The sequence below is a fragment of the Acomys russatus genome, chromosome 6 (genome assembly GCF_903995435.1).
Source record: "Acomys russatus chromosome 6, mAcoRus1.1, whole genome shotgun sequence".
Classification (NCBI taxonomy): Eukaryota; Metazoa; Chordata; class Mammalia; order Rodentia; family Muridae; genus Acomys; species Acomys russatus.
The window spans coordinates 74,939,281-74,966,947 of NC_067142.1; the positions used below are offsets into that span (position 1 = coordinate 74,939,281).

Here is a 27,667-nt window from a genome sequence, read left to right on the forward strand (position 1 = left end):
GGTATGGCTGGCAGGACACTGGCCACTGCTGCCCCCCTGCACTCACTGCCAAAGGGCTCACGAGGCTGTTACCTCAGGTTCTCAGTCCTCCAGCCCTCATTCACTAATCAGTGACTTCAGGAGTACCCAAGGTGCCTCGCCAGTGTGAGCAGGAGTATGCGCTGTGCTGGACTGAGCATATCAGTCACAAACTCAGAATCGCCCATAATGCATCGGGGCCACGTTAAGGGAAAGAAAACTAAAAAGGGTTTTCCCTTGGAGTAACTTACCCAAAAGTAAGCCCAGATTTTGAGTTCTTTGCTTCTCTCTCCCGGTGACTTCCTTCGTTCCCTGGCTGTTGTGTGAGTCTAATCTGTGCCTGCCTGGATGCTGTCGTAGGAATCTGTCCCTGTATCAGTATCTGAGTCTGCGTAACAATGGCACAGCACGTGGGGGAAACGATGGGGGATATTTTGCAGAAGTTGAAAGTACCTTCAACAGAGTTGTTCAAGAGATGAAATTTTCTATGAGCATATACAGGGGGAGGAGGTCCCCCTCAGTCATAGTCATAGGGGAGGGGAGTAAGGGTAAAAGGGGAGGGAGGGAGGGAGGAGTGGGAGGATACAAGGGATGGGATAACAATTTAGATGTAACATGAATAAATTAATAAAATCTATTTTTTAAAAAAGAACAGGGAAGACATTGAGCAAAAAGAGGCTTCCAGGGGTAAGTACTGAGCTAGGCAGGCACGCGGGCGCGTGCACACACACACACACACACACACACACACACACACACACACACACGAAGGAGGAAGGAAGCAAAAGGAAAGAGGGGGGAATGAAGAAAGAAGGGAAGACTAGCCGCAAGACGGAAAGTAGACAATCGTAAAGACAAGGAAGGAGGAAGGGAGGGAAAGAGGGAGGAGGGGGAAGGGAGGGGGAGGGGGAAGGGAGGGAGGGGGAGGGGGAAGGGAGGGAGGGAGGGAAGGAGGGGGAGGGGGAAGGGAGCGAGGGGGGAGGGCCTCGGGGGGGGAGGCCTGCAGTGGCAGAGCTAGCACTTAGCCAAAGTCATGGACCACGTTCCCTGCCCCTCTCCCTTCTGCCCTGCTTGGCATGTTGGCATCTTGCTCCAAGCAGTAGGAACTTTAGCCACAAGTAGCTTCAGGTTTACAAACTACAGCCTAAGGACCATGACGGGGAACCTGTCCAGGTTGCAAGGCTCAGAGAAGACACTAGGCTATCCAGGCAAGTGCAGCAGGAGCGGCTGGCATGCTCTTGGCCTGCCTGGGGCTGCAGACTCACTCTCGCTCAGAAGTGGGTGGCTTCTGGGGTTGACAACCTTCCAGCATCACATGGGTGTGAGTAAAGCAGGAGTTTATCCCCTGTCAGAGCAAGATCCGCTTGTGCAACACTGGTTAAGGTGGCTCCCAGGCTAAGGGTAGCCAAGAAGGACTTGAGTGTCAATAGTGAAGGCCATGTCTATGTAGGGAACTGCAACAGGTACAGAGTGGGTGGGACACCATGGTGTCAGAGGAGATGCCTCTGCTTTTCCAAAGCACCCGGCATGCGTGCCCAGCATCCCTAGAAGCCAACAGCAGAAATGGCTCTTCTGCCTCCTGGTTCCAGAGTCTTCCCCCCCCCCCCCCGGTGGCCTGGAGACCCTTTGGGCAGGCGAGGATGGAGGTGGGGCATGCCAAACTCAGTGGCCATCGGGCAAAGAAGGTGCTAGCACACAGTATCCAAGTTCCTAGCAGGAACACAGTCTCAAACTAATATTTGCATCCCTAGGTTTAACTCAGGGGTACCCAAGGCCCTAGCTGAGCCTCACAGACCCTGGGCAAGAGTGGGCACTAAGGCCATCCCATGTCTTCTGGGCCCTGGGTTGTGTCCTGGGCCATGAAAATTGCTGTCCTATCCAAGTGGCCTGTCTTTCTTTGGGACATTCCCCTTCTACTGTACTGTCACATGACCGACTCTGTCATTCCTAGTTTATGGCATAACACTAGTTCGCTCCAGTTGCCATAACAAAGAAGCACAGGCCTTTGACACAAACAGAAGGCTCACCGCGCCAGAGGCTGAAGTCCAGGATTAAGGTTCCCTCTCTCGTGACTTGCAAATGGCTACCTTCGTGCTGTGTCCCCACACCATCCTCCGTTTGCACGTGTCTGTATCCTGGTCTCCTCCTCTTCTAATGATTTATTCTTAATTTATGTGCATCGGTGTTTTGTCAGCGTGTATGTGTGTCTGTGGGAGGGGGTTGAGTCCCCTGGATCTTGAGCTACAGACAGTTGTGAGCTGCCATGTGGAGGCTGGGAATTGAACCCAGGCCCTCTGGAAGAGCAGCCAGTGCTCTTAACCGCTGAGCCATGGTTTGATCTTCTTAGAAGGACACTAGACATTATAGAATGGGACTGCCCTAATGACCTCATTACCTTTCAGTATCCTGTTCCCAGATACATTTACCTGGTGGCTGCTGGGAGTCAGGCTCCAGGATATGACTTTAGGAAGACACGTGATTCCACTCGCGGCATCACTGTGAGAGGGTCTTTGTGACCAGCTGCAGCCAGCCAGCTCCCAGGCAGCTTTCTTTCTTTCTTTCAGATCTATGTGTTTTACTTTATGTGTACGGCGTTTGCCTGTGTGCATGTATGTTTGCCATGTACGTTCCTGTTGGATCCCCTGGAGCTGGGTTTATGGATGGTTGTGAGCCGTGGTGTGGGCATTGGGAACTGCACCCAGGCTGACTCACTGTAAGAGCAAGTGCTCTTGACTGCTGAACCACCTCTGCAGGCACCATCAGGCAGTTTCGTATTCTATAACTTCAGGAGCCAGCATTGGCTGCAAGTTGGGGAAGAGCTGCCCACCATGAGCCAGAGAAAGCGGCCACATGCGTGCATGGGACACACCACCATGGCCAGAGATAGCCCAGCTCGAGTGTTCTCTAGGCCTGTGGTCCCCTGTGAAGAACACACAGCATGGCCGTACTGCCACTCTCGGTTCCCTCATGCTACAGTAGGGAAGACAGAGCAATGAGGCTAGCAGGGGTGAGGCTGGAGACAGAGCAATGAGGCTAGCAGGGGTGAGGCTGGAGACAGAGCAATGAGGCTAGCAGGGGTGAGGCTGGAGACAGAGCAATGAGGCTAGCAGGGGTGAGGCTGGAGACAGAGCAATGAGGCTAGCAGGGGTGAGGCTGGAGACAGAGCAATGAGGCTAGCAGGGGTGAGGCTGGAGACAGAGCAATGAGGCTAGCAGGGGTGAGGCTAGGCAAGTAGAAGGCACGCCTGGCCCCAGACATGTATGTGGACCGCAGGTGAACAGTCCTTTACCTTCCCTTCTGTCCTTGACTTTGACATGTTGGACCTGGTTGGAGAAAGTGGGCCATGGGGAGTGTGTTCATAGGAGTGCTGTCTTGCCCTGGCCCCAACTGGTTACTGCTCTGTTCTTCCTGCTTGCCAGGATATGAGATTCTCTGCTTCCCTATGCCCCATGTGTCCCCCTCAGCATAGATTAAAGCCCCCTGAAACAAGGATGTGGGAAACAACTCCTTCTTCCTTTGAGTTATGTTTCAGCTAGGGGAAAGCTAACACAGCATGCGGGCTGCTCTGAGGAACAGGAAGGGGCCAGATGTCTCCCTTGGCATATGAGGAGCTAAGCAGTTGCCCGCCCCCCGCTCATCACCCCAGCATGGATAGTAACCCTGCAGGCAGGTCTCACTCTGTCCTCCAGCCTGCTGTTCCTGAAGCAACCACAGTAGGTGATGTACTTTGCCTGCCCACCTTGACACTCATGAACTCTGAGATGCCCTAGGACATCGGTTCTCAACTGTGGGTTGTGACTCCTTTGAGGGTTGAATGATTCTTTCATGAGGGTCACTGAAGATCATCAGAAAACACAGATGTTTACATTACGACTCATGACAGTAGCAAAATTACAGTTATGAAGTACCAATGAAAATAATTCTGTGGTTGGGGTCACCACAACATGAGGAACTGTATTAAAGGGCTGCAGCATTAGGAAGGTTGAGGCTACCCCATGGGTGTGGGGAAGCTCGGAGGCTAAGTAGCTCCCCCAAGCATTGGTCTTTTGCTAACTCAAGTGGGTTCCATTTTATTAGATTTTTTTTTTTCTTCTGCCTATCCAAAACTTTCTAGATTCATGTATTTATTTGTATGTGTTCTGGAGTTTCTCCTGCTGTCAATTTGTAGTCTTACAGGATTGTAATCAGTTAGGATAGAGAAATTATTTTAATTTTTCCTGTATTTGTTGAGAGCTGCTTTGTGTTCTAATACAGGAAGATGTTCCATTGGCTGTGTACTCTGCAGCATTTGAGTGGCGTGTTTGTACAGCTCTGTTAAGTCCATTTGATGTACAGTGTCATTTAATGTGAGAGTTTCTGTCTGTTTCCTGTGGGGATGACCTGGGTGAGACTGTGGTATTGAAGACACCCTGCTGCTTATCATGCTAAGATTAATCTGTGGTTTCCCATCTCATAGTATTTGTTTTATGAGATTGTGTGCACCTGTTTTCGGGGTGGATACATTTAGAATCATAATGTCCCCTTGGTGGATTCTTGTTCTGGTGTGAAGTCTTTTTTGTCACGTTTTAGAACACTTTCTGGATTTTCCCGCATTCGTCTGTAATGTATTTATTTCGCTTCATCAGTACATTTGGTAAGCTCCCTAGGTCAGCCAGTGAAGATGTTGGCTGGGCTGTAGATAGCACCCTGTCATCCCCTCCTCAGTTCAGAAGATCCCTCATGATGGCCAACAGCTGCAGCCGGGCTAAGCTCTGATTGCTCAAACCCAGATGGTCACTTAGGGCCCGACAGCGTCATTTCAACATGCACCTCACAGCCGTTTTCCATGTCAGAGCCCACTGTGCATCATTCGGGCCCTGGCTGGTGCTTGCTCCAGAGTACACGTCCCTGCTGGCTACAAGGGACCCAGTGAACTCTGGATCAGTCCCTCAGGAAAGAGGGAGGTGTCCTTTCGAGTGGAAAGGCCAGCGGCTGAGGTTGTAGGAAGGAGAGGGGGATGGACACATTTAGGGCGGTTGGAGATCTGTCTGATTACAGACATGGAAGACAAGGGAATTTGAGAAGCCACCAGAAAGGTCACATGAATGTTTATTACATAGAAAAGAGGAAAAAAGAAGAAAGGGTTGCCAAAAGTATATTTCCAAAGATTTAAAAAAAAAAAAAAAAACTCACGAACTGGAATGCCAAAGAAATGCCATGCTTTTTAGCTGTATAACAGGGGCACGCGTGTATGTACACATATGTATATAGAGATATGTACACAGGCTTTGTTGTGGGGTGCTGTTTCTCATCACATGTACAGCAGCACTGCTAGAAGGAAGGGGCTCAAAGCTGGTGGAAGGCTGGAGAGGCAGGAGCCCAGCTCTGCTCCTGTGGAGGCCAGAGGACTCTGGGACAAGGCTCGGGGTTCAAGCTTGAGGACACTGGGAAAGTTTGGCCAAAGTCAAACCGGGGCCCCAACTTCAGTGTCAGCCAAGCAAGTCTAGAATCTTCCCTAGGGCTGAGATATTCCAAATAGTCTCCAACAACACTTACAATCGTTGGAGTGGGCTGGCGATGCCTTCCTGGCTGGACTGGGGCATGTGGGCCCCTGTGAGTTTGGAGTGAGGAAAGAAAGCCCTGGATATTCTCAGAGAACATGAAACTGTACAGCAATTAATTTAACAAAGAAAAGAGACCCAAACAAACCAATGGCAACACCAAAACAGTAATTCACAACACACTTGCCGGTAATTCAATGGTACAGTCAGTGTCTTCCTTTTCTGTGTTGTTGAAAACAAAAGAGCACCCTGTGCAACAATATGCAACGGTGCCCGGAGGGGCCAGCCATAGTGCCACAGGAGAGCCTGCAGACAATTGTCACATGTCCCGCCATCACTTGTCTCTGCTTGAAACTTCCTTTCTCATCTACTCCTTGCTGGGTCCTGGGCTGGGGCAGGCAGTGTAGAAGTTCAGAAATAGAAGTCCCGCCTAAAGCCTCAGAGAAACATCAATAAGAGGTCGCCGCCCCTCCCGCCTCACTCCCCCATAAGTGGACCGCTCTGGGGCCCTGGAGCGTCAGCAGATCTGAACTTGGTGCGGTGGGGATACTGACCCCACAGACCTCAGGAGAGATGGCAACCGGTGTGCATTGTGGGCGGAGTTGGGGAGGGGTAACTGACTGCTGGGCGACCCACACTGGGGTGGGGCTTTTCAGAGACATGGCTTACCAAGAGTCTAACCCCATAAACTCATTTAACTTTGGTGAAATAATTTCTTTAGTCTTTGATGACCTAGCTGGGGCAAAGAGGCACTTCTCTGTGTCTCCCCCCATGGAAAGGTCACTCGCCTTGGGGGATTGTGGCATGCTGGACCAGTGTTTTACCTGGAAGACTCTGGGCTCTCCCAGCTCTGGGGATGACAGCCCCATGAGGTCACTGTACCTCCCTTGCCTGGTTGGGCCTGGGCTTTCCAAACTACCTTGGCTTTGGCAGGACTCAGGGGAAATGACCAACTGGCTTCATTTCTATCCTGTAATTGGTTAAATGGAGGACAAGGCAAATGAAAGGGCACGGGTGAAACTAGACCATAGTCACCCTGAGACATGGAGAGCACTCAGGACCACGCTGGTTGGGATTCCTTCTTCCGTGGTGGATCATGGGATTGAGGCTGGGTGATGCTCTGAGTGGAAGGACACATTGCCTCGGTGAACCCAATAATATTCAGGAGCTCTCAAAAGAGGATAGGAAGGCCGGGCGTGGTGGCGCATGCCTTTAATCCCAGCACTCGGGAAGCAGAGGCAAGCGGATCGCTGTGAGTTCGAGGCCAGCCTGGTCTACAAAGTGAGTCCAGGATGGCCAAGGCTACACAGAGAAACCCTGTCTCGAAAAACCAAAAAAAAAAAAAAAAAGATAGGAAGAAAGCGAGGAAGAAGGTAGGCTCTGAGCCTCTCGCCCACCACTCAGCTGACCTCTTCACAATATGATGTCACTGCCACTGTCCAAGACAGAGTCCGCATCCTCTACAACCTGGGCACAGAACTCTCAGGAAGGTGACAATGCTACTGGTCCTTGCGGTCGTCGGTGGAGGCTAGGTACTGCAGGGATGTGGCCTGGGGCGGCAGGGGCATCTTTCATCTGAGCTCAGGACCCGAGCATTTTAGAACTGAAGGAACACTTGCAGTACCTCACAGCAGGGGCAGCGAACCCCACCCGCAAGCCCACAGATGGCACCCTGGCTTCCTGCTTCCACTAGGGGGAAACCTTGGTCTGCGTCAGGTGCTCTTGGTGTCGGAGCCGCAGTGGCAGTTTCTCCTCTAAACCCAAAGGCCTCTCAAACCACCTAAGAGCTGTGACTAATGAGGTTGGGGATCCCTTTGATCCCCACATCGAAAGACCTGCCGGGGCCATTACCACTACAGAGCACGGCAGCACTCTGTACCTGGCCCCAGCTTTCCTCCGTCATTAGCCACGAAGCACATCTCTAAGGCCTAGGCGGCTTATTCCTACCCCACATTGGCTGGAGACCTGTCTTCAGGTCACCACCCACCCAGGCAGGAAGAGACTAGCTAAAGAAAAGAACTTAGAGTAAAACGGTTGTGTTTTGCATCTTAAGGTAAAAGGAATACTCTCACTCACCCTCACTTTCCATGTTCGGGGACCCTTGGGACTTTGGGGGATTTTCCCGGTCTTGGGGTTCCAGCGCACTGTATGCTAGCCTTTGACCCAGTGTTTGGGGTATATAAATGGCTTTTCTTTTGCACGTCTTGATTTTTTTCTGTCCAGGGGACATTCTAGCCATGTGGCTCTTTTTTCCCTCTTTCTTTCTTTCTTTCTTTCTTTCTTTCTTTCTTTCTCTCTCTCTCTCTTTCTTTCTTTCTTTTTTGCTTGCTTTCTTTCTTTCTCTCCTTTGGCTGAGTTCTCCCACCCCCAACCTCTGCTCAGCCCCCAGCATCCTACGCCCCATGATTTTATCACACATCAACGCAGCCTTGGTCCTGTGAGGGAATACAGGAACTGGATCCCATGAGGCAGGCAGCTCTCAGCACCAACTCTGTCTCTAGCTGCCATCTGCTTCCACCCTCTCTAAGGGATTTACAGAAGCCAGAGGCATGGGTTTGAGGGCAGGTGAGCTGAAGGGTCCAGGAAGGCAGCTGGGGAAACACTGCCCCAAAGATTCGCTATTCCTCCCTGTGTGTCTCAGAGAGAAACCGCCACATTCTGTGTGAAAGCTTAAACACACACACACACACACACACACACACACACACACACACATACACACACACACACCGCTCTGGGCAGCACCAGGACCAGGCCTACTGAGGGGGCTGTTGGCTGGGCCTGGACACAGGTCTGGGGCCATGGAGGCAGGGAGCAGACCATACCCACGTCACTTCCTTCTCTTCTCTCCAGTGCATCTGGAGACTAGGCCCAGGCAAGGGCAGCAGATTTGTCAATCTGAGGCTGGGGCACAGATAGGACCATCATGGCCTCCCAGCCACAGTCCGAGGTCTCCAGTGGTCTGCACAACACACTACACACTACTGATTAGTTTCGGCTTGATCAAACCTAGAATCACCTGGAAAAAGTCTTAAGGAGGAATTACTTAGATCAGCTTGGCCTGTGCGCATGTCTGTGGAGGATTTGTCTCAACTCTTAACCGAAGTGGGACTATCCACCCACCCTGTGTGGGCGGCACGGTTTCGTGGGCTGGATCCTGGACCTTATTAAGTTCACACGGAGCTAGCTGAGGCACAAAATGAACGAACAAAAAATAAAGACAACCCCAGTGTGGATGCATTGGTTTCTCTCTGCTGTTGACTGTGGCTGTGGTACGACTTATCAGCTTCAAGTTCGTGCCATCCTGACGCCTCTGCTGCGACCGACTACATATAACCCGGATTATAAACCAAAACCAAACCAGAAAACCATTCCTCTTTCCCCCTGCCTGTTGCTTTTTTGTTAGGCTATTTTGTCACAGCAACAGAAATGACACTGGGACACTCAGGCCTCATTCTTGCTCCAGGCTCTCACTTTGGTGGAACGAATGACCACTCTGATCATGATGCCACGTTAGGTCTTGGCAGTATCACATTTACCAGGATACTCTCTGCCCCTGGCACTCACAGCCAGGAAACATCCTTCTCAAGGCTGGAACAGCAGCCCTGAACTATGGTCATTCAGGCAGCTTTGTCACTTAATGGGTCCTGTAGCCACTAAGCACTTTCTGGGCTGATGGCCTTGCTTTCTAGACAGCTGATGTTTAGTAAGTGAGCTCTGGTCACCTGGATCCAGCGGCCAGTGTGGGCTACAAGGAGTGAGCTAGCCACTGTCCAGCTTCTGAGAATGATTGTGCTAAAGTCATGCCTCACCCAGGGGTTGCTGTTTGGAGCTAGTGACAACCCTCAGACTCACTATTCTGGGGGCTCCTAATGTCTACCCACGCCAGCCACCTGGAGCGAGGGCGAGGGGGTGCCAAGGAGACAGCTCTCCAAGCTCACAAACCCCTGTATTAAGCCATCCCACACTGGAACTCATGGTGACACTTGTCACTCAGAAAAAAAAAATCCCACTCGAGTCTGGCTCATGTCACTAAACAAGCAATACAAATTTCTATCTCCTTTCAACTCCTCCAGTAGCCACCCCCAGCCCAAGCCCGGAAAATACACTTCTCCCTCACTGTGGGGGCTGCTCCTGCCAAGGCCTGTCATCGCTGGCTATGTGGGATAAATGGCCGTGGGCTGGCAGCATGGGAGGGCACACTGACCCATCATTCCCCTCTGCCACGGCTGTCTGGTGTAGCTTTGATACCCAATGTAGCCTCTTGAAGAGCAGTAATCATCCAGAGCAATGGCTTTGTGGAAAGAACCAAGCCAGGACCCATATCCCAAAACAGGGCCACGTGAACACACAGAAGCAACAGAAGGAAACACGGGAAGAGACAGGGCCCTGGCAGGTGTTCAAAGAGTGCAACTCAGTCCCACACAGCCATGGAAGAAACTAATGGGTGGGCACAGGGTAGGACAGACAAGCTAGCCTACAGTCAGAGAGGCAGGATAAGCACTTCCCAGGACTCCATGTCTTCATGACGTCAGGGGCTGGCCAGGTTGGAGGGACTGCTCCCAAGGAAATGGGAGCTGCTTCCCAAGAGCCTCCATCCACCAAGAAGACAGGTAGCGGACAGCTTAGCCCTGGTCACTCTATGACAGAGTCCCAGCTAGATGAGGAAAGATTCTCCAAAAGGGACTGATGGCTGGAGGTCACTGAGCTCTGGGCCTGTCCCACATGCAAACAGCCAACCCATCACTGTCATTTGGGATCGCCTTTTTCTTAGTTTCAGATCGGTGCCCTCCCACCTTCTGTTGGTTTCTCTCTCTACTGAGAATCTAGCTCTATGCTATCGCCCCCCCAAGTTTGCTGCCTAAAGGGGCACAAAAGTCCACATGTCATGCCAACAAGTTCAGCCTCGCAGTGCATCTTCTTGAGGCATGTGTGAATTTCTGGTTGAAGTCCTCAACCTCAGGATGTCACTCTGCAGTTCTCACCCTTCAAACGCAGGCCAGTCTCCAATGTGCCCCCAGGACTCGCTCAGGCAAGGATATTTACATTTCATGGTCCCAAGGCATCTGGCTATTCACAGGATTCGCTAGAGACCTGCATGCACGTTTGCAGGTGGGTGGGCAGCCCAGGCTCAGCTGGGGTATTAGGAAATCGCAATGAATGGGTTCCAGCATCTTCCTCAGAACAAGCCATCTGGATTCAGAAACACGTGGATGTCGGGAAAAGGAGAGGGTACCAGAAACAGTAGTAAAGCTACCCAAGAAGGCTGCCAGTCTGCAGCCATTCACCACCCAGTCTGGTCATTTGGCATATAAACATCTGGATTCTAGCAGTAGCATCCCAGAGGTGGAGCCGGCGCCACCCTCAGGTCGGGTCGCAAAGGTCACATGCGCACGCAGCAACTAGAAGGCTGGCTGGCGTGTCAACAGACACCTGTGGGGACCCAAGTACCTTTCCACACTGGGCTATCACCTGGCCACCTCGCAATCCCCACCCTGGTCCTGCCCCCTGGGAGAGTGCAGAGCAGATACAGGGAGCCACATGGTTGAGCAGGGGGTGAGGACCGAGAGGAAGTGGTCCATGAAGTCCTGATGCCTGGGAGAGTGCCTGATCACCAGCACAGGGCCTACAGCAGCCCAGCCTGACAGGCCTAGGTGCCTGTTCAGTGGGCAGTTGGCTAAGCACACCCGGCATCCCTAGCACTTGATCAATATCCCGCCTCTAGCCCAGTCCTGACGTTCTGGGCCTGTTCCTCCCATGCACCTCTGGAACAGGGAGAGAAGTTGGCCATGGAGCCTGCTGAGAGGAGCAGGTGTGTTTTTCTAAATAAATAATATATTTTTTAAATACTCCCTTTCCACTCCAATCTGAGAAATGGCAAAAGAGAACATGTGGAGGTCCTTGTCCCCGGAGCCACCTGGTACGGCCCTGATGGGACCCTGGACTTGCCCCGCAGGTCCTGTAGGCTCACAGTTGCTGTGGGATACCCTGATCCTTGTACCCTGCGAGGAAGGAGGAGAGGAGAGGTGGTTAGGGGGACACTCCCTTTAGGGTTTATCCAACATGACCCCAGAACACAATATACGTGTGAGATCTTGTTAATACTATGAGGACCTTATTTGTACAGTGAACAGCAGCACTTTACTATTCACAGGCAAGGCTATACAGGATGAAAGAAGGAGGGATGGGGGAGGGAGGGAGGATGGATGAATGAGGCTGGCCACACAGGAAGGGAGTAAGTGTCTGACATATGTTCAACCAGCTGGCTAGCTGGGACAGGAACGGGACTGGAGGACAGAGTCTTCAGAACATCGTTGCTAATCATCATCAGAGATGAAGCGCAGGCCCTCACACACACATTGACTATGCTCACCTCTGGTTGTACCCTCATCCCTCCCTGGGAAAGTCGGAGCACTGATGCCAGCGAATCTGCTAATCCAATTGGGTGAGATTATAGCGCTGAGCTAACAGGTAAGGGTGTGCTGTGCTATACACTGTAACGCTGTACAGCTCTGTAGCTCTGTAACTCTGTAACTCTGCCGGCCAGTTACTAAGAAATGCCAGGGGCCCCAGCTAGGTCTCTCTCTATGCAGTAGGCCACCTGTCAGTCTTGAGTGCTAACAACTCAGTGCTGGTTAGGGCCATAGGATCAATAGAAGAGATGAGAGTGAGCAAAGACAGTGCAGACGCTAGGGACCCATTATGCTAGATGCTCTCCTTTGCAAAGAAAACTAAAAATTCAAGTAACAATGAACCAACTAAGAGGGTGGGGTGTCTGTAGAGGAGAGAGGGTGTACATCTGCCAACAGACTCACCTTGGGAGACTGCAGCAGCAGAGAGTCAAGGCAGCAGAAGGAAGAGGAGAAAGAGAAACAGTCTGAACACAGAAGGCAAAGCACTGGGAATGTAAAACACAGCAGGGGGGCTGTACCAAAGACACTGCAAAGGCAGGGCTTCAGCCAGGTGGCAGGGGTGGCTGCTTAGTCTTCCAGTGACCAGCCACATGGCCAGCAGCCAGCTGCACCTGTATCACATTTTCCTGCCCCTGTCTTCCCAGTACCCCCGTCAGCCATGCCCACACCCTACACACACCCACACACCCACTCACCCCTGTCTTAATTCCTTCTTCATTAGTCCTCACTGCCAGCCCACACTCTCAGGTGCATTGTGGATTTTATTTATTTGTTTATTTGTTTGTTTGTTTTGAGACAGGGTTTCTCCGTGTAACCTTGATTGTCCTAGACTTGCTTTGTAGATCAGGCTGGCCTCGAACTCACAGAGATCCACCAGCCTCTGCCTCCCAAGGCACTCTGGATTATTTAGAAGAAGGATGGGTAGACAGACAAAGCAGGGATGACTGACAAATTAAAGACACTGTAGTGACCTACTGTGGTCCCAGACCGGCTCTGTCTGGACTTTATGGTTTGTTCTTTCTATGGACTGGCCTCACACTTACAAAGCCTGATGCTTTGGGAAATACCTAAGGGTGGAAAACATCTTGCAGGCATCTTGGATCGACTGGTAATGACTGCCTGGAACCTTGTGCTGAGACAGATGTCACAAATGATTACCAATGTCTGCTATGGGTACAGCAATAGAAAGAGTAGTCAGGAGAGCTACCAGGCAAGTACTGACCAGTGACCAAGACAAGCTGCTATGACTGTTTCTGCCCGTGATTAACACAGATGAAGACGCTTCTATGTTCATCCAAGTCTCTGGCTGTTCTCTGAAGTTTTTATTTGGTACTGTGTTTGCTGGTGGCAACACAAAGGTGACATGTGAGACCCAATCTCTATTTCTATGTCAGTGATGCCAGGGGAACAAGACTCTGCCCAGATGTTCCTGGGACAAAATTAGTTACAGCTGGCCCAAGACACCTCTTCAGACATGGCTGCTCAGAGCAACCCCAGCCCATCTCCTGAGAGCGAGGCACTCACTCATCTTTTGAGGGTGAGTGCTGTTTTTTTTTTGTTTTTTTTTTTGTTTTTGTTTTTTTGTTTTTTTTTAAGTGAAAAGGTGGTGGCTGTTGAGATCATTGGTTGTACCTGGAAGTCTGGGAAGAGGAGGCAGGCACTGATTTTCTTCTGAGGCCTCCCCAAAATCATGGTGAAAAATGTGGTGCCAAGACAGAATCCCTGGATACATCCCAGAGAACCAGGGCTGACCAACCCACAAGGGAGCCAAGAGGGCAAGAAAAGAAGGGTTGGGCTGGAGGCCCTGACATCTATATATCTTTTTTTTTTTAATTTATTTATTATTTATACAGCACTCTGCCTGCCACAAGAAGGCACCAGATCTCATTACAGATGGTCATGAGCCTCCCTGTGGTTGCTGGGAATTGAACTCAGGACCTCTGGAAGAACAATCAGTGCTCTTAACCTCAACTATCTCTCCAGCCCGACATCTATACATCTTGTGGTCAGATCACCACTCCCACACCAGCCCATGGAGTTCTGGCCATGTCAGCATCCTGGGAGACAGGAAGGGAAGAAGGGCATGGAACCCCATCTATACATCTTGGCATCTGTGTTATCTGATCTAGGGCTAACAGGGGTGCTCTTAAGCTTAAGGCTTTGGTCTAGATCCCTTGGTCCTGGGGATTAAAGACCAAAATCAAGCACAGAAGATTCCTGACCTACAGTGGCTCAGCTCCTGACATTTCAAGTTGAAGATGTGCTCCTTGGGGTCCTGAGCTCATTTTTTCACACAGTAGTCCTGGCATGTCATGGGTTCATGGAACATCAGGATTCCAGGAAGCTGTGGAAATCTGATTTGGCATCCACACATTTATTGAGACCTGGGAATGAGTGGCTTTTGTCCTGCTGTCTGGTCACAACTCACAGCAACAAGGCCAACCAACCCTGGATTGAACCCTTTAAAACTCAGGGTAATGCAACTTTTTTTTCTTGATAAGCTGATTTATCCTGGGTATTTGTTACAGTAACAGAAATCTGAATAACACTCTTCCTAAGGTCAAACACTACTGACCTTGATACAAGTCTGATGAGCAGACAAGCCAATAGTGTGAGGATGCTACAGCTTTCCAGGCCTTCTAGAGTCACTGTACCTTTTAGGATCTGGCTGGGAATGGAATTGAGAGCCTGCAGATGTCCCACACATGCCTGAGGAGGTGGCCTAGTGGTCCCTAGGAAATCGCCTCACTATCTTTGGGACTCACAGTGACTAGTGGCACAGATGGTGGCACATCTCTCCTAGCAGCAATGTCCTGACCCTCCCCAACAGTGTGAGTGCACCCCAATGGAGAGGGTCATCAGATGTAGGGTGACAGGTTGCTCTGACAGCTCCTCTCAGGAGACAGGGGTATCCCACTGCTGCCTGGTACTCCTTCTCCCCCTGACTTGCTGCCATTTGCTGGATTGGCTCTACCTATGGGACATCCCAACAATCCACCCTACTGACTTCCTCTCTGAATTCCAGGAAGACTTTCTGTCAGGTCTGATACCCCCACCACCCACGCTAAGTCCCATCAGCTATGTAAGTTCCAGATCTTTCTAGACTATACTAGATCCTTCTACGGCCTCTGTATCTTGGCTTTTCCTCCTGCCTCTAGGGTCCTCACCTGATACAGCTTGCCTTTACACTGCCAGTTCAACCTGGGAGCCCAGTGAGGAGGAGTAGGTGGGGACAGCATACAAAAAACAAAGCAACTGAGGAGGTGTACCCGCCCCCCCTTATCGAGGCCCCTCCACCCAGTGAGGTAGGAACCAGAATAGAGGCACAGGAAAACAGCTGTTCAAGACAGGTGATGTCTTATTTAAGATTCTGCCAGGTTATTTTAAAAACAATCATTTGTCTTTGGTGAGTGTGACTTTGTAACTTTACGTATTTCCACAAAAACACTGTTGTGCTAAACTCATCTTGCGTTAGTGGTGGTGGGTCATGAATGCCTCCGATGGTAGTGAGAATTAACTTGTAAGGCTTTGGCACCAACCAAAGAGCGTAGCTTAACCCAGGGAAGAGTCCTGCAGGTCTACACGTGAAACAGTTACGCAGCTTCCTGTGGGTGAAGCCCATGTGTGGCCCTTGCTCTTCCTCTGGGAACTGTGATGGAGACACACAACCATGGACTAGAATGAGGAGACTGACTGCATTCTGAGTACTCCAGCTTGCCCAGTTTCACTGGGACGGCTGCTTCCTTCACAAATGCAGTGAGTGGTGCCCTAGGTGGAGAGGGTCCCTCCCTTGGAGACCAGCCCTGCAGGGATGGCTCTGGACCAGTTGGCCATGGCAGTAGGTCAGAGGAACAGGTGTGGCCTTGGAAACTGTGTCCAAGGACTCAGGTGTCTTTGGGGTGAGTGGTCCTTCGTTTCTTCCCAGGCCCATCCCGCAGTTCTGGTACCCTTGGCCAGGCCCCACCCGGCTCTGCCCTCAGAGCACACCAGCAGTTACTCACTGGCGAGGATGACCATGTCCATGCCCCAGAAGATGCTCATGATCCAGCCCACCATAACTATGGCCGTGAGCACCTGAATGAGAGCCGCAGCGATATTCAGCCAGAAGACGCAGCACACATGCCTGTCTGGGAGGTCAGTGCGTGCCCCGCACAGCACGGTGAAGGCCGAGACGAATGTACCTGGGAGGGACCAGAAAGGACAGCTTCAAAAGATGCTGCAAGACCCAGTCCACCCCCACCACTCAGCCTCCAGTGCTGGGAGAGCAGCAGGGAGGTCCTACACCCTGTCCCCGGGGCAGTTCCCTTCCTGTGGTCCTAATCACAGCTTCTCTCCAAAGTGAAGAGATTGGCATTGTACCTGGAGGAGGTGTGTTGCAAGGCTGCCAGCATCCTGCACTGAGCCTATAGCTTCTGTAGAAGACAAGGCATGGGCTGACCCATAAGCCAACCTCAGAGGTGGAATTTCAGAGAGCTGCATAGCTAGGATGTAATCTCAGCCCGTGTGCTGATTGCTAGGGGACCCTGGACCTGTGGAGTGCAGGAGGGCAGCCAGAACAGTCTCAGAGTAGCCCCTGGTGTTTCCATGATCACTCTGACCAACTGGGGAGGAGTGCAGGAGGAAGAGCCACTTGAAGGATGCTCCCTTCTTTTCTCTTTTCCCAGGCCCCTCCTCCCCTCTCCCTTTCCACCTTATGCCTGTTGGAGATGTTGCTGTGTTTAATGCATTCTGCTTGACTGTAGCTCTTCTCCAATGTGAGCTCTGAGCCCCACGAGGCCTCTGCCAGGTTGACATCCTCCCTGTGACTGTTTCCTGGGCTCTCATAACAATTACCACAAAACTCAGGGCCTTCCAGAACACCACTGCATCCTTTCCCTGCTTTGGGGGTCAGTGACGTCTGAATGGGGCTTCCAGGTTAGCATAGGAAGAGCATTTCCTGTTGCCTCAGCTTCAAGACCCTGCCTGTGGTCCTTGAGCCATGGAGTTGGCGGCACAGCACTGGATCCTTGGTCTGTTCTCTCTCTTCCTATCCCTGAGGCCTGCTCCTCCCGCCTGCCTTGTGTGAGGACACACTTGCATAATCTCATCCCTGAAGACCCCCTACTTCATGATGTCTCAGAGTCCCTGTCATCAGTAAGCTCACAGAGTCACAGGTGTGGGCCTTGAGACACAAAAACATCTCGGGGCAGATATCCAGCCTCCACTCTGACTTATGTATAGAGACTCAGGAATTAAGAATGTTGACCAGCCGGCGGGGGGGGGGGGTGCGTTGTGGCACATGCTTTTAATCCCAGTACTCGGGAGGCAGAGGCAGGCAGACCGCTGTGAGTTCAAGGCCAGCCTGGTCTACAAAGTGAGTCCAGAACAGCCAGGGCTAACACAGAGAGATCCTGTCTCGGGAAAGAAAAAAGAAAAATAACACAACAACCAAAAACAACCAACCAAACAAAAACAAAAACCAAAGAATGTTGACCAAGGTCACAACCACAAGCTGACCCCACACTGGCCCCAGAGACCAGTGGCCTGTCAAAAGCAGGCCAGGATCTAAAGTGAGACTTTTGGGAACTTGGCCCATGGCCTGGGGGCCATTCTCATGCGCCCCCTCTCTGTTTCTACGCCCATGGATACTGGGCACGCCTATTCACTTCCCACTAAACTTGGTTTCCAGCCCAGCTTGCTGGCTCTTACTCAGCTTGAGACACAGGCTTTCCTGTGGTCCGCCCTAAGAGTCCAGCTACTGATTTCTCATCCTGACCTTCCCACGCTCCTCCTCATCTGAACTGCCACCTTGAATGAACGGCGCCCCCCCATCCTCTCATCTCCTTTACTTTCAGATCACCAACAAGGGCACAGGACCTCTCTCGCACGGCAGGTGGTCTGTGGTGACCAAAGCAGCAACCTTCGTGGAGTATTTTCAGCCCCTACACCACCACCTGCAGCATGTGTTTCAGACACAGCGCCCAGGCTCCTCAACACAGCTGAATGCCAGACGTACCCAGGACTCTGCGTTACCAAACTTCCCTACAAGATCCTAAGGACTGATGGACTGCGGCGTTGATAGCCAGGAAGCTGGCCTTGCATGGAGCAAACCAGGCCTCTAAGTCAGAGCATGGCAGTGCTATGGGAGCGGCAAAACCAAGCTCTTGTCTTCACAGAATGGACAGTCTAGCAAGGGCACACAGCAGCTTTCTTTTCTGGGTGCTGAGGTGGGGTTAACCCTTGCAAGCCTGTGTAGGCATTAACACAGCCTTGCCCTTGGAGCCTGTAGTGCTGTGGGGACACACCCTGGAAAGATTAAGGGTTTATGCAGAACTGCCGAAGGGAAGTGACCTGGAGTATGAGACCCACTTTATCTAATGGGGGACAGGAGGGTGAGCTTAGACAACATTGGAGCAGCAGTGGTGCACAGGTAAGTGGCTGAGGTGAAGATGAGGGGTTAGGCCATTGTAGAGGACTCTGAATGTTGGGGTATGGTTCTGCCTAACCTGCAGAAAGCAGAGCCCCAGGGAGCTTTGAGCAGGGAGGGGTGGGGGTCGGGGTTGGGGGGGCAGGGGGTGTGTGATCAGAAAGGAGCCCTGAGGAAATGAGTCTCTCGCCAGGTGCTGGTGGTTCGGGTATCACTGGAAGAATGCACCGTCTGAGAAGTGACAGGGACACAGGGGACTTGAGGGGACACATGGCACCATCCTTTACTGCTGCTGGAGCACCGTGTGTGGGGAACAGGAGATGAACACAAGCTGACAGCGTTACACAAGAGAACCCTGCAGATGTAAAAAGATGGTGGGAGAGGAAGCTGAATGCGTGGGGAAAAATATTAAGTGAAAATAACCCAGATGCCACTGCTGCGGAGCTACAGTGTGCTGAGCACACGCGGCCCTCTCTCTACCCACGCTGCTTTTCTTTACATTTATTTATTTATTAGAGGAAGACACACGTGCCACCGCATGTGCATAGAGATCAAAGGACAATGTGCAAGGATCGATTTCCTCCTTCTACCATGTGAAATCCAGGGACCAGACTCAGGCCGGACAAGCACACAGATTTGCAAGCATGTATGTGTACACAAGCATGCAGGCTGGCAAGCATGTATGTGTACACAAGCACACAGGCTGGAAAGCACGGATGTGTACACAAGCACGCAGACTGGCAAGCATGGATGTGTACACATGCAACTCCTCAACACACACTGAAATGGGGAAGACTTTCTTTTTTCAGACAGTCTCATGTAACCAGGCTGCCCCCTGAAACCCTGCCCCTCCTGTCACTACCTCACAAGTGCCGGAATTACAGGCGTGTGCTACCATGTCCAGCTGAGGACCTCATCCATCATGATAGTCACATATCCACTAATCACTGCCCCACCCATCGTCAGTCACTGGGCGTTTTGTTGACCCCCTACTTCCGTAACTGTGGCCTCTTTTCTCTCTTCCTGCCAAGGAAACCTTCTCTAAAGAGGGGATTCTCCCCCACAGGGTATGTTCTACAGCCCAGGCTACCAACTTGAAATCTCTGTCTCAATCTCCCAAATGCTGGGATTACAGACTTGTCCCATCATGCCCAGCTCAGAGATTCTTCAAGTTAGGCATCTGTTCACGATCCAACAAAAGATGGGGGGGGGGGTGCTCATCAGAGCTGCCAAACTGACAGGCCACCGTCTCCAGGCATGCCTGTAGTTGATGTGGGAAGACTCATCATAATTGTGGGTAGGGCCATTCCCTGAGCATAAGGTTCCAGACTGAATAAAACAGAGGGCAGAGCACTTGGCAAGCATGCGTTCGTTCCCCACTCTGCTTCTGACTACACATGCAATGCTGACCAGTTGCCTCAGGCTCCTGATGACTTAACTTCACTGTGGTGGACTACACTGTGGCCTGTGAGCTGATTAAGTCCTTTTTCTCTTGAATTGCTTTGGTCAGCATATTTGATCACAGCAGCAGAAACAGAGACAGAGACAGAATCCAACATAGTTTACACATGAGAACTCTTAATGGAGGCTCTTGGAGAGGTGGATTCTAGAGTCCCAAGGATGACTCTGGGAATTGTTTATTTTAAAGCACAAAACAAAGGCTGGGGTGTAGCTCAGTATCATGCATGAAACCCTGGCTTCCATCCTCAGCACCAAAAATAAACAGAAAACAGACATTCCCCCAGCTGACACAGATGGACCACTAGGTGTGAGAACAGGCTCTCTGAGCAGTGCAAAGATTTGCCTCACAAATACAACAATCAGAAAACCACCCAACCAGAGGTGGTGGGAGGTGGCTCAGTGGGTAAGAGCATTTGCTGTGTAAGCAAAAGGGCCTGGGTTTGAATCCCCAGCAGCTCCTAATGCCTGTGATTCCAGAGTTGGGCGGGGTTAGGGGTAACACAGATGAAGACAAGGAGATTCCAACAGCTCTCTGGCCAGACAGCCTAGAAACACTGAGCTTCAGGTTCAGTGAGAGACCCAGTTTCAAAAAAATAAGATGGAGAACAATGGAAGATACCTATCATTTTCCTCTGGGCTCCATATGTACAAGCACCTGCACATATATTTGTGTATACACACACACAAAGAGGAGGAGGAGGAAGAAAGAAGAAGAAGAAGAAGAAGAAGAAGAAGAAGAAGAAGAAGAAGAAGAAGAAGAAGAAGAAGAAGAGACCCAACCTTATCAGTAATCCAAGTATGTACCCATGGGTCTGACCTCTTGAACATGACGCAGGGCAAGGCTGCTCTGGGCCCCAGGCCCTGGACATGCTGCTTCTGGAGGTGACCACAGCACCAACTGGCACAGAGACATGATGGTGACACACTACCACCTAGCACTGAAATGCATGTTATATGGCACCTAGCATATAGGCATGGGCGTATGTTCGATGCATTCTACTGTGGCTGTGACAGAGATGGGCAGGCAGGAGCAGCCTGAGGAAGGTCTTTGCACAGAGTCACAGCAAATACATGCCATGACCATGACGCGCTAGTTTGCTGCCACAGTCCACCAGGTTACACTTCCACCTGATGAGGTGCCCAAATTCCCCAAAGAACTCAGGTTGGAGGTCTGAGCCAGGCAATGGGAAGAGAAAGAGCCTTCTCCTCCCCTCCCCCACCCTGTGGAATCCCCAAAGGGCTTGCCTACAGTGGAACTCAAGGCAGAGTTCCTGGAACTTGCCATTCATTCCCTCCCCCACTTCTGTCGGGAACAAGAAGGGAAGCAGGCAGAAGTGAGCCATGTAGTCACCCCCTCTCCTGGGGTGGGGTGACTGCTTATAAGATAGAGCCAGGGCATTTGTGGGGTTCAGCTTCTTGTGTGCATCACATGGGAGCTGTAGAAGGGGACAGGTTTGGGTTGAGAAGACTCTTGCTGACCTTGGAACTTGGAGAAGGGCTAACGCTGGAAAACACACCCCTGGGGACGAGGCTGTAAGTCAGGCCTGGCCCTAGATGTGCCCACAGCTGGCTCTGAGGTCATTAAGTTGTATTGGTGGTATCAACGCTAGCTAAATACCTCCATCGCAGCCATCCATCTTCAGGGCCCGACTCTGAAAGTGAGCTTGAAGGAACTGGAAGAAAGTGGCATAGGAGCCCCAACATTACTGCATAGCCATTTGGAGTTCAAGCCATATGCCAAAAGACAAGCCCTTCTCAGAAGGATGGCCTGGTTCACGGCACAAAGTGGTAAAGAGAGATTGCATTAGGGCCGAACTCAACCCTAGGAAGCACCAGTCCTCAAGGGACATAGAATTTTGAGGTCACAAATATTTCTGGACAAAAACCCTAGGGACACTGTGCAATGCAGCCTTGAAACAAACAGCCTCAGGCTGGAGAGATGGCTCAGGGGTTAAGAGCACCAGCTGTTTTTCCAGAGTTCCTGAGTTCAATTCCCAGCAGCCACATGGTGGCTCATAACCATCTATAATAAGATCTGGTGCCCTGTTCTGGCCTGCAGTTGTACATGCAGACACAACATTGTATACATAATAAATAAATCTTTAAACAAACAAACAAAAACAGAAAGAAAATAGCGTCATTCTCTCTGACCACAACCTGTTGGCTTCTCAGCACGGTCACCCTGGAGCACAGTCTGAGAAGAAAGCTGTGCTGGATAGGGCAGAGAGGCAGAACTGTAGGATCCACCTGGGGTTGGCAAGTGGCTTTGTAGTGGGATGCCTGCTTAGCATATAGTCAAGACCCTGGGTCCCAAGGCCAGCACCAGCCTAGAGGCCCAGCTGTGTCTTCCTATGGAACCACAATGAGTCATTCATGCAGAGAGCACCTCATAGGCCCAGCCTGGGTCCACAGCATCACATCCTGGCTGGAAAGGAACTTGAAAGACCATGCCATAGAAAGCTAGTGTGTGTCATGAGGAAAGCATGGCCGTGCCTCACACTGTCGTCACCCTGACACCCTCAAAGTCCTTCAGAACAAATTCACCAGTGCGTTTGATACCGACACCCTGGATAGGTGGTAGGAAGGGCCTATGGACGGCTTTAAGTTGTGAATAAAAGCATAAATGTTCTCATAAGGATATCATTTGTGCGGATACCAGCACATTGGCATCATTTGCCTCAATGTCCCGATTGGAACTCTTTCCTGAAGTCAGCAGCTCCTACTGGCCTTCCTTCTGAAGATGAGGAGGAATGAGACCAGCCCCCACCCCACCCTTCTCAATGCCTCCTCCTTGGCTTGAGGTTGGTTGTCCCGCTGGAGGCCAAGTCATCTAGAACCGGTCATTAATTTTAATGGCATTGGGCATTGCATCAGCTGCCCTGGGCTTAACAAATCTCCGCCTTCAACCTCCCTTCCTGCTCCAACTCCAGACTTGGAGGGACTTTGGGGACCTGGGGAGCTGCAGAATAGAGCCGCCACACACCTGAGGTCTCCCTGAGGGTCTCTCTGGGATGGTAGTGGAAGTTTAGCCATACAGAATGCCCTAGTCATCTGGCTCTGAGCCTTGCTCCTCACAGAGCCTGGGCCCCATCTGGCATGTCCCTCACTGAGGTCAGTCAGGTAGGTGAGAGAGTGGGGGATGGGGGGCTGGCGGTGACATTTGCTGAAGAGGGTGAGGCAGCTTCCATTGCCTAAGAATTTATAACCTGGCCAGATGACTTTTCCACGGATGGAGAGGCAGTGAAATTAAAAGCAGAGAGGGGCCCTACCCAAGCTGGCAGCTGCCAGGAGCCTTTCTGTGACCAAGGACGTGAAGGATGCTGATGAAAGCCAGAGGCAGCTCTCCAGGGGCTATAGATGGTGAAAACGGAGCATAGGTCTGCCTTTTCTTAATGGTGTCATTGACATCAGGGCTAGGCTGAGATGTCTGGGCTCATGGCTGAGATCCATTCAGTCACCTGACAAGTAACATTTATGAAATGCCTATTAAGTGTTCAGGTCAACTCACCCTTTGCTTATCAACTCTAGAGAGAGCAGGGGCCCTGGGTCCCCACCAAGTGTGTAAAAGCTAGGGTTATCAAACACCAAGGGGAGTTCAAGGTTAGGTGTGGCTACTCACTAGGTGTGCCAGAAGGTGTCTGAAATTGTGGTCATACACTCCAAGAAGACAGGACAGTGTGGCCGGAAGCCTTTCCTCTGGCCACAGTGGAGGCCTCAGAGGATGGCTGACACACGTGCCATAGCAGAACATCGCAGACTTCAACGTCAGACCTGGAAATTGCATTCCTGGGTGCGAAATCGCTTCCCATGGATGAGAGCTGGTGCCCTGTCCCCAAGGTCACACGTTGAGATCTTGAACTCCAACACAAGGGTTTCATTAAAAAAAAAAAAAAAAAAGCAGGGGACTTTTGGTACCTATGATGGAACCAGGTCCTTTCAGGGGGCAGAGAGACTCACACAAGCTCCCAATGCCCTTTGGGTCTCCCCTCTACAAACAAAAACATAAGGGGATCCTCACGAGCTCCTAGCCACACCAGCTTGTTACTTACTCTCTGACTTCCAGTCACCAGAGCTGTGAGAGACAAATGGCGGTGATTTACAGCTGCTCAAACCAGCACTGCCTTTTTCTAAAAAACCACACTCAGATCATGGATTCAGCTAGCATTTATATAGCACCTCTGGGGACCAAGAAAAGGGCAGAACTGTGGATGCCACTACAGAAGGCCAGCATCCTAGCTATCAGGAGTCTCAAAGGGTAGCAAGAGAGAGCCCCCAGGATGTAATGCTGCCGGGTCTGTTGCTGGAGAGGCGGGGCAGGGGAGGCACGATGGCCCAGTGAGCACAGCGGGAATCTGGCACTGGAAGGCCAGAGTCCAAATCCCACCGATGAGCTGTGAGACATCAGGGTTTCTCACCTATGTGAGGAAATTGCCAGAGTCTGCTGCATGGAGAGGAAGAAGATAAGGGTATGTGTGACATGACATGCTCAGGACACAGACTAATGAGGACTGATGTGTAAGGGTAATGAAAGTGACCGGTGGGGGGGACAGTCCTCCCTAGTAGCCTGGGCTGGAGCAAAATCTTGGCACGTGAACTTGTAAACTATGAATACGAAAATGAAATTTAAACAGCCTGGCCTCACAGTAGCCAATGACACTATTCCTCATTCCACTTTTAAAAAGTGTGTGTGTGTGTGTGTGTGTGTGTGTGTGTGTGTGTGTGTGTGTGTGTGTTCGGTTTGTATAATGAACACCTGTATGTGGGTATCATGGGGTGTGCTCACCTGTTGGTGCATGTGTGGGCTGGAGGTTGACCTTGCCTGTCTCCTCAATCACCCGCCATCATCTTTTTCTTTGGCAGGGCATCTCTCTGAATCTAGAGCTCATCACTTCAGCAGACTGGTTAGCTAGTAGCCCCCAGAATCCATCTGTCTTTTCCCAACACTAGGACTGAAGGCATGTACGGCCGCACCTGGCTTTTCTGTGAGTGTGACGCTAAGGAAACAACAAACACAGCTCCTCCCTCACACTCACACAACAAGCGTTTTGCCCACATGCTATCTTCCTAGGCCCTTTACCCTTTAAATTTTTTACTTTAACTGCTAACTTTGCTATGTCAGTTTCGTGGAGCCCGAGGCTTGGTTTCCTCCATATGTCGAAGTTTTATGCAGCCAGGGAAAGTCTGATCATGACCACTCAGAGAGATGGGAACACGCTTTACAGTGAGATTTCAAAAATAGTACGCATACTGTGCGAGGAGCTTATTTTAAAATATTTATGTGTGTGGACAAGGATAGGCACGTATTAAACAAAATGAAAAATTGTCTACCATGGCAGAACTGCCGGTGGCTTTTTTTTTTCTTTTTCTTTTTTTCAAAAACAAATACTCTTTAGTTAAAAAAAAAAATACAATATACAAGCACTTGTTGAGATTCAGCTTTACAAAGATATCCCCCGATGGCAGGCATCATCCTGCCTACAGAAAGGATGATGTAACAGTCAAGCAAGTGAGGGGGACAGAGGACACACAGAGAGCTGTCAGAAAGTGACTGGGGCCATGGAAGTAGCCCAAGGCTACTGTTAAGAACCTAGAGCCTCTAGGAACATCCCTGGCCCTGGGTCACCCAAGTCATGAACCTTGGGCATCCAGAGCTGATATAAGAAAGACCCTGGGGGTTCTGAAGACTCTATTCACTTAACAATGGAAGGGAGGAGATTCAGTTCAGCCAGCTCCCCAGCCTCCTGAGGACCAGGCAGATGGAGAGAGGGCAAGCGGTGCAGAGTGTGGCCCAGGCTCAGGTGTTCCTTGTCTGATGGTTCCCTACAGGCCTGTCACCATCCTCCCAGGCACCACGCCTTACAGGGTGGCCCATGTGTATACCCCAGTGCCAAGGGTAGTTTTCTGGCGGGGCTTATAGGAAAGATGAAGGAATAGCTTTTCCCACAGGAGGATGACACTGAGGCTCATAACACTGGAGCATTCCATATTATAGGAGAGGGTTCCCCCACTGGGGCCCTTATTTTGAACATAACCAACTGAAATGGTCTTAATTCTTCAGTGAATTACGGGGAAAGCCCAGAAAGGCAGAGTGGGGTGGTGGTTATGAGCTTCATTGCTGACATCAGCATTCACTGGCTGTGTGAGCCTGGCCAAGCCCTTGCACCTGCAGGCCCACTCTGCCAAATCTTTTTTTTTGTTGTTGTTGTTTTTTTTGTTTTGTTTTGTTTTGTTTTTCAAGACAGGGTCTCTCTGTGTAGCCTTGGCTGTCCTGGACTCACTTTGTAGACAAGGCTGGCCTCGAATTCACACCGATCTGCCTGCCTCTGCCTCAGAGTGCTGGGATTAAAGGCATTCACCACCACTCTGCCAATATTAAAGGGTCAGTTTCCTCCCTGAAGAGACGGGGCAGATAGAGCAAGGAACTTCATAGGGATTATGTATTTAAAGTGCCTGAGCACAACATGAGCTTTTCACAAGGCCGACATCCCTCATGGTGACAAAACAACTGCAGCAGCTCCAGTTTTCACATCTAAATGCCACCTGTCCAGAGAAGGATGAACATTTCTGTCCTAGCATTTCAGCCAGGAGGCCCGAGAGTCACCCAGACTGGACTCTGGAAGTCACGCAGACCACAGACCAACCATTAGCACGAACAGACTGTGATTGTGGAGTAATAAAGCCTGTCCTACAAGCTAGATGTGGCTCAGCTTTACCCACAATGCCCTGGCTGCACAAAGGAAGCATGGGTCCCTGAGGGAAACCTAAGGCATCTTGGGTATAGAAAGGGGCTAAGTGATGCTGCATTATCAGCGAAGCTCGGGGTCAGAGGGGAAGCCTGTCAGAAAAGCAAGCAGTTTTGTTTCCTTCAACTTTTGTTTTCCCATGTAAGGGACTGTTATCTTAAAACACGGCCCCAGATTCATTGGCACTTCTTATCAACAGCCCGTCTTGGTGAGTCAGTTATCAGGCACGAACATGGATGCTCCTCCTAGCACTGCCTTCTGGCTGCTGCCAACAGGAAGGGATGGAAAGGGGCTATTTTCCTGGCTCAGGAATCTGGTGCCTTTTACCACCCTGCTGCCCTGCTGTGAAGATGCCATACTAGCCTACATGAGCTATGCTTGGAGAGGTTTTGTGACAACCCAAGTCGGTACTGGCCAGCAGAACTGGATGAGAGGACACTTCATGATGATTGTACCCCTGCCACCAAATCATCCTGCAACAGGGACCAGATATCCTCATTGGGCCCTGGGCGCATGCCTATAATCCCAACACCGGGGAAGCAGAGGCAGGTAGATTGCTGTGAGTTCAAGGCTAGCCTGGTCTACAAAGCGAGTCCAGAGCAACCAAGGTTACACAGAGAAACCCTGTCTCCAAAAAACAAAAGCAAAAACAAATTTCTGACACCCAGAATTTGGTGAAGATGTTCGCACCATGGAATTTAGAGGTAGTTTAGCACAGCAGCAATGGATCGTTCTATTGGGCATCTCTAGGCAGACGCTGGTAGGAAGGAAGGAAGAGAGCAGGAAGTGGGTCAGATCATGTGACATCTGACTGGCGTCCTGGAGGCTTCTGTGCTCCGCATTTGGACCCAGATATGTTTTCTCTCACCTCCCACCTAGAGCCCTGCCCAGTGGAGAGGCGCAGCCTTACCTCCCTCTGGCTCTGTCCCGGCCAAGTGTAGCTTCTGCCTCAGGAGTCCCTCACCTGGCTGGCAGTTCCTGGTGCCTTCCCGGAACTCCACATTACTTCAGTTTCACCCCTGCAGGTAGCTTATCTAACTGCCTAGCAGTCTCCGAGAGGCAGCCAGCCCCACTCCCCTAGAGGGG

At 51.0% G+C, this 27,667-nt stretch overlaps 2 protein-coding genes across 2 annotated transcripts in view; both read right to left on the reverse strand.

The window, feature by feature from the left end:
* Nucleotides 1–27,667, reverse strand: part of Coq8a (coenzyme Q8A) — a 450,047-nt gene that overhangs the window by 248,465 nt on the left and 173,915 nt on the right. The gene's annotated exons all lie outside the window — the stretch shown is intronic.
* Nucleotides 10,986–27,667, reverse strand: part of Stum (stum, mechanosensory transduction mediator homolog) — a 49,664-nt gene continuing 32,982 nt past the window's right edge. Inside the window, exons 2-3 of the mRNA XM_051148016.1 lie at nt 15,973–16,152; nt 10,986–11,560 (exon numbers count right to left, since the gene is read on the reverse strand). Of these exons, the coding sequence (XP_051003973.1) occupies nt 11,526–11,560; nt 15,973–16,152 (215 nt within the window). The 3' untranslated portion in view covers nt 10,986–11,525. The remainder of the gene's footprint in view (nt 11,561–15,972; nt 16,153–27,667) is intronic.